This window comes from Oryctolagus cuniculus, chromosome 19 (assembly GCF_964237555.1).
Source record: "Oryctolagus cuniculus chromosome 19, mOryCun1.1, whole genome shotgun sequence".
Lineage (NCBI taxonomy): Eukaryota > Metazoa > Chordata > Mammalia > Lagomorpha > Leporidae > Oryctolagus > Oryctolagus cuniculus.
In genome coordinates, this window is record NC_091450.1 from 41,265,215 (window position 1) to 41,278,021 (window position 12,807).

Consider the following 12,807-nt stretch of genomic DNA (forward strand, 5'->3'; position numbering starts at 1 on the left):
TCTTGCTCATACTTTCGGTGACATCTGAGAGTCCATGGTTGGGGCCAGCGCTGTGGCATAGCAGGTTAAGCCGTTGCCTGTGATGCCAGTATCCCATGTGGGTGCTTATTTGTGTCCTGGCTGCTCCATGCCCGATCCAGCTCCCTGCTAATGCAGCTGGGAGAGCAGGGGAAGATGACCCAAGTGCTTGGGTCTGTCCACCCATGGGACTCCCAGATGAAGCTCCTGGCTTTGGCCTGGGGTCGGCCTGGCTGTTAATGGTCATTTGGAGAGTGAATCAGCAGATAGAAGATCTCTCTTCTCTGTCTGCCTCATCCTCTCTCTCTGTGTAACTGCCTTTCAAATAAATCTTTAAAAGAGAGAATCTATGGTCTAACCCAAGATCACATCTTGTTTGCTTCAAAGAACTTTATAGATTTAGCTCTTATGTTTAGGTCTTTGATCCTTTCTGAGTAATTTGTATATGGTGTGAGATGGAGGGCCACATTCCTTGATTTGCAGGTGAATATCCAGTTGTCTCAGCACCATTCTTCTCTGTGGAATGGCATCCTTGTAAAATCAGTTGACCAGGGACAGGAGTTCAGCCTGGCTGTGAAGATGCCCACCCATATCACAGTGCTTGGGTTTAACTTCCAGCTCCACTCCTGACTCCGCTTCCTCCTGATACACACACTGGAGGGCAGTGGTGATGGCTCAAGCCTTTGGGTTTCTGGATTGAGTTCCTGGCTCCCAGCTTTAGCCTGAAATAGAGGCCATTGTGGCCGTTTCAAGATGGATTAATAGATTAGAGCTCTGTCAAAAATAAATTTCTAAAATGAGAAAAACAAAGTTGACCGTGTAAGGGTTTATTTCTGGACTCTGTATCCTGTTGATCTGCTGTTGGGGTCCTTAGAGTCCCTTAACTTTTAAAAAAATATTTCTTTAAATGTCTATTAATTTTTTGTTTATTTGAAGAGCAGAGAGATCGTCCATCTACTGATTCACTCCCTAAATGACTGCACCAGTGAGGGCTGGGCCAAGCTGAAGTCGGAAGCCTGGATCTCAATGCTGGCCCCCGTGTGGGTGGGAAGGACCTGAGTACCAGAGCTGTCACCTGCTGCCTCCCAGGGTGCACAGCAGGGAGCTGGATCAGCGCCAGGACTCCAGTCTAGGCTTCTCGAGCAAGGTCTCAACAGCTGTGCCAAACATCTGCCCCGTTTCCATACAAATTTTAGGTCACCCATTTCTGCAAAAAGGCGTGGCGGGGGCATTGGGGTTGTGATAGAAACTGCATTGATGGCCGGCGCCGCAGCTCACTGGGCTAATCCTCCGCCTTGCGGCACCGGCACACCGGGTTCTAGTCCCGGTCGGGGCGCCGGATTCTGTCCCGGTTGCCCCTCTTCCAGGCCAGCTCTCTGCTGTGGCCCAGGAGTGCAGTGGAGGATGGCCCAAGTGCTTGGGCCCTGCACCCCATGGGAGACCAGGAGAAGCACCTGGCTCCTGCCATTGGATCAGCGCGGTGCGCCGGCTGCAGCATGCTGGCTGCACCGGCCATTGGAGGGTGAACCAACGGCAAAAAGGAAGAAAGGAAGACCTTTCTCTCTGTCTCTCTCTCTCACTGTCCACTCTGCCTGTCAAAGAAAAGAAACTGCATTGAACGTATATTATCTTGGGAGGTTTTCCATTCAATGATATGTCTTCCGGTCTGTGAAAGATAGAACATCTTTCCATTACTTTAGGTCTTCAGTTTTTTCCACAGTGTTTTGCAGTTTTGAGTCTACAAGTCCTGTACTTCTTCATGTTTGTTATTCCTTGGGGCCTGCATTGTGGCATAGCAGGTAAAGCCACTGCCTGCAGTGGCTGTTGCAGCTATCTGGGGAGTGAACCAGCAGGTGGAAAATATCTCTCTGTCTCTCCCTCTATTTCTGTAACTCTTTGAAATAAATTAAAAAATAAAAAAGCTATTTCTAAAGACTTATTCCCTTCAGTGATACTGTAAATGGAGTTCTCTTCATTTTAATTTCAGATAGTTGTTTGGTAAAATACAGAAATGCAGTTGATTGTTGTGTAAAGATCGTTAATGGTTTTCAGCATTGTCCCGTGTGTTTTCCCCAGAGGTTTCTTGGTGGGTTCCTGAGGGTTTTGTGTAGCAGGATCCTGTCATCTATGCACAGGTTTATAGCTTCTTTCCAGCCAGATGCGTTTAGTTTCCATTTCTGGCCCAGGTGCCCTGAGCCTCTCCTGTTGGCTCAGCGGTGACCCGGCCCTTTGCTGTGTCGTGGGGAGGGGTGTTCAGTCCCTCCTGTGAGTGTGGCGGTGGCCGTGAGCTCCTCTCAGGGGTGCCTTCTCGGATTCAGGGTGCTCCTTCCCTCCTGTGCCGAGTGTGTTGTGTCATGAGATGGTGTTAGGTTTTGTCAGATGGCTCTTTCTTTCTGTTAGTGGATTTTCCCCTTTATTCTGTTCATGTGGTCATCTCAGGCTGTTGGATTTCTTTCCGGTGGGATTAAATCCCAGGTGGTGTGGTCTGCGGAGTTTGTCGGCTAGTTTTTCTCGAGGGCCTGTGGTGCTCTGCTGCTCAGTGATACTCCTCTGTTACACTGTCCTTTGATCCAGTGTCTGTGCTTGTCACATTGTTGACGGGATAGTAAAGTGGCGGAACTGCTGTGGAAAACAGCTTGGCAGTTCCACAGCAAAGTCAAGGTAGGCCAGGATGCTTGTGGTCGCAGGAGGTACCCTGTGCCAACAGCACAGGAGTGAGGAACGCACGTGTGGTTTCGGCACACAGTGGGGCACTGCAGTGGTGCGCCTGACCCTGCTACGACCAGTGAAAGAAGCCAGAGTCCACGGAGCGTAGGATGTGTGGGTTCAGTTCATCTGTGGGGACAGAGCAGGGTGGCGGGCACCAGGGGCTGGGGGCTGGGGGCAGTGGTGGTCGGGGACAGCTGCACACACACTACTGAATGTACAAAGTTCACAGCGTTTGCTGAGACGGTCTGTGTTACGTGAAGCCGTGTGCCCGGCAGGTCCGAGGAGGCCAACAAGGCCTTCTCCGCGGCTGTGCAGATGCATGACGTGCTGGTGAAGGCCTGGGCCATGTGGGGCGACTACCTGGAGAACATCTTCGTGAAGGAGCGGCAGCTGCACCTGGGCGTGTCCGCCATCACCTGCTACCTGCACGCCTGTCGCCATCAGAACGAGAGCAAGTCGAGGAAGTACTTAGCCAAGGTAGGCCGGAGGAGGGAGCTGTGTCTAAACAGCTCAGCTGAGCCGTCCACGTGGTGTGAGGCCCGGATTCGCACCCTGCCTCCCCGTCCGTCCTCCTCCAGGGCATCTTTGCTGATCCGTGTTCAGGCGGAGAAAGCTCAGGCCCGGACATCCTCAGTGTCCCAGTCTTGCAGGTGGTGAAGCCTCCTCTGGGGGTCGTGTCTGAGGCACCAAGTCTGGAACTGTCTGGGCAGACAGCCCTGCGGTCAGAGCCGCCGTCCTTGCGCAGTGGCTGGGAGTCTCCTTCCACGAGGTGGCCCCAGCGTAGCCTGGGTGGTGGGGGTCCTGTGTGTCCCACACCTGAGGTGGACTCCTCCACGCTGCTCCCTGCCTCCCCTCAGGAAGCAGAAACACAACCCAGGAGGATTCTACAGAATGCTTGAGAATCACTTGTTCACTTTTTTTAAGATTTTAGTTATTTGTTGAGAGGTAGAGTTACAGAGAGTGAGAGGAAGAGACAGAGACAAAAGTCTTCCATCTGGGCCGGCGCCGCGGCTCACTAGGCTAATCCTCCACCTTGTGGCGCCGGCACACCGGGTTCTAGTCCCGGTTGGGGTGCTGGATTCTGTCCTGGTTGCCCCTCTTCCAGGCCAGCTCTCTGCTGTGGCCAGGGAGTGCAGTGGAGGATGGCCCAAGTGCTTGGGCCCTAGGGAGACCAGGATAAGTACTTGGCTCCTGCCATTGGATCAGCGCGGTGCGCCGGGCGCAGCGCGCCTGCCGCAGCAGCCATTGGAGGGTGAACCAACGGCAAAAGGGAGACCTTTCTCTCTGTCTCTCTCACTGTCCACTCTGCCTGTCAAAAAAATAAAAAAAAAAATAATAATAATAATAAAAAAGTCTTCCATCCACTGGTTCACTTCCCAGATGGCCACAACAGCCAGAGCTGGCGCCCATATGGGGTGCCAGTACGGCAGGTGGAGGATTTCCCTACTGCACCACAGCGCTGGCCTCCAGTGTTTGCTGTTTTACCCATTTAAAGGCTTGGGATTTAACAGGAAAATCTGCAGTGTGCATTAGCACATGGTAGTTAGGGCCAGCCACGGAAATATGAGCCAACCGTGGAAGCACTGCCTAAACACCCTACTCGGGCATTGTCTGCCTCTCACTGTCGCTGTCTGGGACATCTGCAGGCACCAGGCTGCCAGCATGCGGCCTCCCTGATAGTGGGGTCCTGGTCATCTCAGATCTTAGGGGAAGTGGGTTTTGTTGGTTGAGAGCACACAAGTGTATGTGCAGGTTGTGAGCCCCAGCCCCTGCCTGTTGCTTCCTTGCCACCCCACTGGCTGTCGCTCACCAGCAGACTGGAGCTGTCACTAATGGTCATTAAAGCGAAATCAAGCGGCCCACGCTGTGGCAAAGCGGGTAAAGCCGCTGCCTGCAGTGTCGGCATCCCATATGGGCGCTGGTTCAAGTCCCGGCTGCTCCATTTCTGATGTAGCTCTCTGCTGTGGCCTGGGAAAGCAGTAGAAGATGGCCCATGCCCTTGGGCCCCTGCACCCACGTGAGAGACCCGGAGGAAGATCCTGGCTTTGGATCGGCGCAGCCCTGGCCATTGTAGCCATCTGGGGAATGAACCAGCGGATGGAAGACCTCTCTCTCTGTCTGCCTCTCTGTAATTCTGCCTTTCAAATAACTAAATAAATCTTTAAAAAAATCAAATTTATATTTAAAAAAGCTATATCAAGGGAAAAACTATCCAAAAATAATTTTTTAAAGATTTACTCACTTATTGAAAGGTAGAGTGATAGGGAGATACACACACAGAGATCCTCCGTCTATTGGTTCACTGCCCAGATGGACACAACAGCCAGGGCCAAAGGCAGGAGCAGGGAGCTCCCTCCAGGTCTCCCACACGGGTGGTGGCGCTCAAGCAGTTGAGTCGCCTTCTGATGCTCTCCCAGGCACGTCAGCAGAGAGCTCTATGAGACGCAGAGCAGCCAGGTCTGGGAGTGCGGCAGGCGGCGGCTTACCCCCTGCACCGCAGGGAGAGCACAGCCCGGTGTGACCTCGGCCGATGAAGCCACCCTGGATGGGGTGTCAGTGTGGGAACGAAGGCCCCTGGCAGGTCCCTCGGAAGTGCTGTTCAGCTGTAGGGCTTTGCTTCTCTTCTAGGTGCTTTGGCTTCTGAGTTTTGATGACGACAAAAACACCTTGGCAGATGCCGTGGACAAGTACTGCATCGGGGTGCCGCCCATCCAGTGGCTGGCCTGGATCCCCCAGCTGCTCACGTGCCTGGTCGGCTCCGAGGGGAAGCTGCTCCTGAACCTTATTAGCCAGGTGGGGACAGCAAGGTGTCTTTGTTGGCCAAATCCAAACTGCGTCTTTGCTTTGCATTCTTTCTGTTTTCCAGAAAGCATGTTTAAATGCTCAGAGTATTGAAAGTAAGCCCAGGAGATGGGAAGATTTAACACGTTTAGCTATCTGTTAATATCGAGCGTAATTACAAGTTCTTCCAGTGTATGTCAGGGTTGAAAGGAAATATAAAGCATCAAGTTTTAAAGCATCATGCTTTTCTTTGCATGAACATCTTCGCATGTGTGTTGCAAGAGCAGCGAGAGTGACAGGCGTCACTCGGGAGTCTATTTCCGGTTCCCGTCCTGTGCTGTGGGGGCTGGCCCACCCTGCGGAGCTTTCAGCGCCGTCACTCAGTCCTCACAGGACCTGGGGGTGCCGGGGGGTTGACAGGCCAGGTCCTGTCTGTCATTTGAGAATGCTTCCAGAATGTCTGTCTGTGGAAAGCCTGGTGGATGAGACCGCAGACGCTTAGGCACAGTTCAGACCGGGTTGCAGATCCCGCCGTTGGGCTCAGCTCTGCAGCGTTCCTGAGCATCACCCGACTCCTGACTGCGGGGGCGCCACCTGCACCCCACATGGCCTGAACTCTGGGTGCCGGCGTCTTACGTGTAGCTCACATGTTGGGAGGGGCGTTGTCTGCGCAGGCGCACAGTTGGGAGCACTGCTGCTCACAGCCCCTGTCTCTAAGCAGGTTGGACGCGTGTACCCCCAAGCCGTCTACTTCCCGATCCGGACCCTGTACCTGACCCTGAAAATAGAGCAGCGGGAGCGCTACAAGAGCGGTGAGTCTGGGAGTGGGCGCCGCTGTCCCCCGGGCTCCCATCCCGGGCTGCTCTGGGCACCCCGGCCCCAGCTGGCCTGCTCTTAGCCCAGACAGGACACTGGGGGCCTCCGGGGAACCTCGGATCTGTGTCTTGGTGGGTCTGTGTCCTTTGCCCCGACTTGGCCTGAGTGAGCCGTAGCTAGAACAGATTGAGGATTTTGGTCTACAGAAGGTGATACGGTTCGCCTCGCACCGTGCTCACAGTGCGTCCCCGTAAGCAGGGTGATGTGCCAAGTGCTGTGCGTGGTGTGCAGGGTCAACAGGTGTCAGGAGAACCAGCCGTTCGTGAAACCTGACTCCAGACCCAAGACTTTGAGTCTGCACTGAGTAGCCCTGTGTGCAGGAAATGACTAGTTCAGGAGAGTCCCCTGTGCACTAAACCCAGTGCTCGGTGAGCAGCTGAGGGACTGGCCGCTGCACAGTGTTGGGATGCCCACAGGTGTCCCGTGCCAGCGGCCCCGCCCCGGCCGTGGGGGTGCCTGGCAGATCAGTCTCTTGGGCATTTGAAAAGTAGGATTTTTTTTTTAAGTTTTAAAACTAAGCGAGCCTGCGCCAGCATAATTGAATTAGGGTTTTATAATGTATTTCTCATTGAGAAAAGGACTTTTTTTTCCCCAAAAATACCATTTTACAAGTGTGGTGTGGCATTCCTGGATGAAAAGTGTAGCCTTACCTAGCTGCTGCTGGGCGTCAGCATCCCAGAGTGTATTGTGAGGTAACTTTCCGAACGTTTCCTTTTAAAGTGCTGAAACTTGCAGAAAGCTACCTGTGCACCCTCCCTGGACCCGCCAGGTAGCACTGTGCCTCGTCTGCTTCCTCTCTCAGCACGCAGCACGCGCGCACACTGGGTTTTCCCGCAAGCCTTTGCAGGCAGGTCGTAGACCAGCACGCTCACCGTCCCCGAGCCCCTCGGTGCACCCGTCCCTAGAACCAGGGTGTCTCCCACACCGCCCCTGGGGAGAGGGTCTGGTGGTGATTCCCGCACCGGCAGGAACCGGCGTTCCTTTGGAGCTCTAGCGTGGGTCGGTTTTGCGCTGACGTTGGCATTGTGTGTGTTGCTCTCAGATTCTGGACAGCAGCAGCCAAGTTCAGTGGGTAACCAGTCCCATTCTGCATCAGATCCAGGGCCCATAAGAGCGACAGCACCCATGTGGCGCTGCAGCCGAATCATGCACATGCAGCGGGAGCTCCACCCCACCCTTCTGTCTTCCCTGGAAGGCATCGTCGACCAGATGGTCTGGTTCAGAGAGAACTGGCACGAAGAGGTACTGTGGCTGCGCGCACAGGGCGTGGGTCCTTCTCTGTGTGCTGCGCGTGCAGGGGATGGGTCCCTCTGTGTAGAGGGGATGGGTCCCTCTGTGTGCTGCGCGTGCGGGGAATGGGTCCCTCTGTGTGCAGGGGATGAGTCCCTCTGTGTGCTACACGTGCGGGGAATGGGTCCCTCTGTGTGCTACGCGTGCGGGGAATGGGTCCCTCTGTGTGCTACACGTGCAGGGAATGGGTCCCTCTGTGTGCTACGCGTGCAGGGATTGGATCCTGTGTGTGCAGGGGATGGGTCCTGTGTGTGTGTGTGTGTGTGTGTGTGTGTGCAGGGGATGGGTCCCTCTGTGTGCTACGCGTGCAGGGGATGGGTCCCTCTGTGTGCTACGCGTGCAGGGATTGGATCCTGTGTGTGCAGGGGATGGGTCCTGTGTGTGTGTGTGTGTGTGTGTGTGTGTGCAGGGGATGGGTCCCTCTGTGTGCTACGCGTGCAGGGGATGGGTCCCTCTGTGTGCTACGCGTGCAGGGGATGGGTCCCTCTGTGTATGTGTTAGGTCCCTCTGTGTACGTGTTAGGGAATGGGTCCTGTGTGCTCGTGTGGCCCTGTGTTCTGGGATTGACACCTGGTTGTTGAAAGTAGCTGTTCACCAGGCGAGTCGTTTGGCTCTAAATGCCATTGTAGCCTGGAATGCCTGGAGCGGGGGGCGCAGTTGCTGTTCTGGCACCAACTCTGCCCGCTGCTCTGACTGCAGTCGGCAAGTGCCGCTGGGCAGCCGTCGCCGATGCACAGGGCCCGTGGCCCCGGCGTGGTTCCCAGAGGTGGGACTTGGTTCCTCAGGGGTCTTGGCAGCAGCTGGGCTGCCCCCGTGACAGTGTTGGCCTGAGCTGCTGACTGAGTAGTGTGCATGTTGCGATCCAGGCGTTTGTGTCCTTGGTTATGAACTGTGCAGCCCTGCATTTGTGGACACCAGAGCCTGAAGGGGAGGTCAGGTGTCTGTAGCCGCCAGGGCGTGTGGGTCCCAGGAAGACAGGGCTTTCCTGCCTCGGGTATCTTTAAAAGTGTTCAGGATCCGCCCCCCTCCTGGTTAGGGATGCCAGTCACGGTGCCAAGCACGCTGGAGGCAGCCCTGTGGGGAGGCCGGCGGGGGCGGAGGCTCCGTCTCAGCGCCGCTCTGTTTCCTCTGCCCCAGGTGCTGCGGCAGCTCCAGCAGGGCCTGGCGAAGTGCTACTCGGTGGCCTTCGAGAAGAGCGGGGCCGTGTCAGATGCCAAAATCACGCCGCACACGCTCAACTTCGTCAAGAAGCTGGTGAGCACGTTCGGGGTGGGCCTGGAGAACGTGTCCAACGTGTCCACCATGTTCTCCAGCGCTGCCTCCGAGTCCCTGGCCAGGCGCGCGCAGGCCACGGCCCAGGACCCCGTCTTCCAGAAGCTCAAAGGCCAGTTCACGACTGGTGAGTCCCACGCCGCTCTCCCAGCGCTCGGGCGTCTGCACCCGGATTCTTCTGTCTTGAGGGTGCAGCGGGCTGTAGTCCTTTGCTTTATCTCTGTGCTGGCTGCACCGTTAGCCTCCGATCCCAGCGCAGGCGGCAGAACCCAAGGCACCTGTGGCACCCGTGGCCATCCCCGCTGATGCTGCCTCCTCCTCTGCCACGGGGGGTGGAGGTTTGGAGCAAGAGCTGCCAGCCCCGAGGCAGGGCTCAGGCACGGGGAAGCCTTCATGCCAGACTGCCCTCCCCGCCCTTCCCGTTCCTGTGGTGGGTGGTGGGGGCGGCACTGAGAGGTCAGGTGTTGGGATTTAAACACTGCCTCCCGGTGGCCACCTGACAGGGAGTGTTCTTCCTTGTTGCTGGTTGAGTTTCCCCAGACCCACGGGAACACGAGTGCTGGTCTGCCTCTTACTGCATGGTGTGAGGGAGGTTGTTTCCCTTAGCCACACGGGGGTCCTCACCCCTCACAGCGTTCAGGTACACACGCCCTCCACCTCACACCCACCACTGCATACCCTCGCCCATTATTCTGCCTCCACCCACCGAGCGGCCGTCTGTCAGGGAACTGGGGTGGGCTCTCTTCTGCCTGGAGCGCCTGGTCTTAGGTGAGTCATGTCAGCCACCTGCGTGGCTTCTGCAGGCTGTTTGGGTATCAGTACGTGAATTACCCTGTGAAAACAGCTGTGTGGCACAAGTCTAAGCCGGTGCCGCGGCTCAATAGGCTAATCTTCCACCTTGCGGCGCCGGCACACCGGGTTCTAGTCCCGGTCGGGGCGCCGGATTCTGTCCCAGTTGCCCCTCTTCCAGGCCAGCTCTCTGCTGTGGCCAGGGAGTGCAGTGGAGGATGGCCCAAGTGCTTGGGCCCTGCACACCATGGGAAACCAGGAGAAGTACCTGGCTCCTGGCTTTGGATCAGCGCGGTGCGCCGGCCGCAGTGCACCAGCCGTGGCGGCCATTGGAGGGTGAACCAACAGCAAAGGAAGACCTTTCTCTGTCTCTCTCTCTCACTATACACTCTGCCTGTCCAAAAAAAAAAAAAAAAAAAAAAAAAAACCTATTAAGTCTAATTAGTACTTCTCTCATTCTTCAGAGCATTCTTTTCTCACAGATGGGTTGGAATAGGTGGTTCTCATTTGTAGATAATCTGTTTTTTCTTAAGAGTTATTTATTCACTTTGGAAGTCAGAGTCTCCCATCCACTGTTCACTCCCCAGATGTCTGCAAAGGCTGGGTCTGGGCCAGGCCAAAGGCAGGAGCCACAAGGTTCTTCTGGTTCTCCCACATACCAGGTGCAGGGAGCCAGGCACTTGGACCGTCTTCCTCTGCTCTTCCCAGGCCATTAGCAAGGAGCTGAATCTGAAGTGGAGCAGCCAGGACCCCCACCATGCCCCTATGCAATGCCGACCTCACAGGTGGCAGTTCTACCCGGTATGCCACAGTGCCGACCCAGATGAAGTATGCTTTTAAAAGACTCACTGTCTCAGTGCAGTTATGAGTATCTGTACGTAAAGCAGTTTGAGTAGTGCAGGGTGAAGTGTCCCATTACTTGTATGGGGCGCCGCAGTCATGGCCATGACTTCTGGCCTGTCAGGGAAACAGGCTGTGCCGCTTGTCCCATGAGCCCTGGGCGCCATGTGTGCTGTCGCTGGTGGGCGCTGAGGGTAGCACGACGTGCCTGGGCTTGGGGCTTCCACGTGAGCAAGCCGCCCGGCGCGCGGTCAGGCGTGGGCACGAGCTCTCGGGTCTGCACCCAGGGCCCTTGATCATCGTGGCCTTCTCTGAGGTCCCTGTGAGGTCTCCGTCCTCTGTCAGCCTTTGAAGACGGAAGCGTCTGGGGTGAAAGCTGTGCAGAACCCACCGCTCCTGCTTGAGAGAAGTCCTCGGTGTCTTGCGTCCAGATCTTAGCGCGAGTGAAGTCTGAGCTAGAGAACTAGAAGCGGGAAAGTGTGTCTGGGTTTGATGTGAAAAAGAAAATCACAAAAATGGGAACTTGAGAGTGAGCATGGGCTTTGACAGGTTCCAGAGCCGTGCTGCCAGCGTTCCTGCCGACCCCCGTGGGCCACGCTGCTCCCCTCGCTCGTGGTCTTAGGGCCAGGGCCAGCTGTCTGTGTCGAGGCAGGAGGACGTGCAGGCACGGGGCCTTCGTTCATCCAGAGGTGCTTGTGCGTGGAAATTCATGGCCTCTCTTTAGTAGTTAAGCCTCCACGGGAGCCACCACCGGGTCTTTTAACATTTATTTATTTATTTGAAAGGCAGACTTATAGAGAGGCAGAGAGAGAGGTCTTCTGTCTGCTGGTTCACATCCCAGATGGCTGCGGTGGCCAGTACGTACTGGGCCGATCTGAAGCCAGGAGCTTCTTCCAGGTCTCCCACATGGGTGCAGGGACCCAAGGAGTTGGGCCATCTTCCACAGCTTTCCCAGGCTACAGCAGAGAGCTGGGTCGGAAGTGGAGCAAATGGAACTTGAATTGGCACCCATATGAGGTGGTGGTGCTGCGGGTAGCAGCTTTACCCACTATGCCACAGTGCCGGCCCCTTTTTTTTTTTCTTGAAAGATTTATTTATTTGTTTATTTGAAAATCAGAATTATAGAGGGAGAGACAGAGGCCGAGATAGGGAGAGAGGAATTCCATCTGCTGGTTCACTCCCCATAAAAGGTCACAGGGATAGGCCAGCCCAAAGCCAGGAGCCAGGAGTGTCTTCGGGGCCTCTCATATGGGTGCAGGGGCCCAAGCACTTGGTCCATCTTCTACTGCTTTCCCAGGCGCATTAGCAGGGAGCTGGATCAGAAATGGAGCAGCCGGGACTCGAACTGGTGCCCATATGGGATGCTGGGCTACAGACAGATGCTTTACCTGCTACGCCATAGCGCTAGCTCCTGGAGTGATTCTTTCTTATGAAGCGGGCTGCTGTAGAGCGGGGGAGGGGGCAGTGGTGGCCAGAGCGGGTGTACACAGGGCTGTGAAGGATGACAGAGGGAGTCTGGTCACGTCTGCTGAGCGTCTGGGTGACTGCGGTGCGAGACCACGCAGAGCCACACACAGGGAGCAGTGTCACCCAGAGGCGTCTGGCTCAGCCCTGTGGGCTGTCAGCGACTGCGGCTGTGTAGGTTGTGGGTGTGGGGCGCTCTGCCAGGGCTGTGCTGACCTCAGAGGCAGAGGAGGCCTGTGCTCCCTACACCGTCTCGGTCCAGAGCGGAGGAACAGGCCTGTGCACAACTCCGCTAGAGTCCATGTCCCCATGACAGCAGTGCCTGTCACTCAGCGTGAGACCGTGCACCCAGGGGAGTACCGAGGAACAGGGTGCGAGTTTGAAATGCAGTGGAACCAGAGAAGGCCCACGGGCTCCCTGAAGCTGACGTGTCCCAGTGCACCTGCACCTGCACTTAGGCAATGATGATGCCGGGCGTCGTGTGCTCCTCCAGCGTGGTCCTCGCAGGGCCCTGCTCCTGTTTGACAGGGAGAGAAATGAGGCCAGGCGAGGCTGAGTGCCGTCTCTGGGCTTGGTAGCCCTGACCTGGCAGGAAGAGCCACCAGCCAACTTGAGTTCCTCAGGGCTGGGCTCCAGAGTTGGCACTGACCAGAGAATGACCCCGAAAGCCCTCGTCCGTGGGATGCCGTGCAAGGACACGGGACTTCATGTGTGCCACATCTTCTGTTAGAATCCCAGCCACCTGCGGGAGGGAGGGGTGAATGGAGG

At 56.1% G+C, this 12,807-nt stretch overlaps 1 protein-coding gene across 1 annotated transcript in view; it reads left to right on the top strand.

The window, feature by feature from the left end:
• The window catches only part of TRRAP (transformation/transcription domain associated protein), a 114,305-nt gene that overhangs the window by 92,007 nt on the left and 9,491 nt on the right, over positions 1–12,807 (top strand). Inside the window, 5 exon segments of the mRNA XM_070063775.1 lie at positions 3,003–3,204; positions 5,356–5,520; positions 6,230–6,320; positions 7,427–7,626; positions 8,812–9,073. Of these exon segments, the coding sequence (XP_069919876.1) occupies positions 3,003–3,204; positions 5,356–5,520; positions 6,230–6,320; positions 7,427–7,626; positions 8,812–9,073 (920 nt within the window).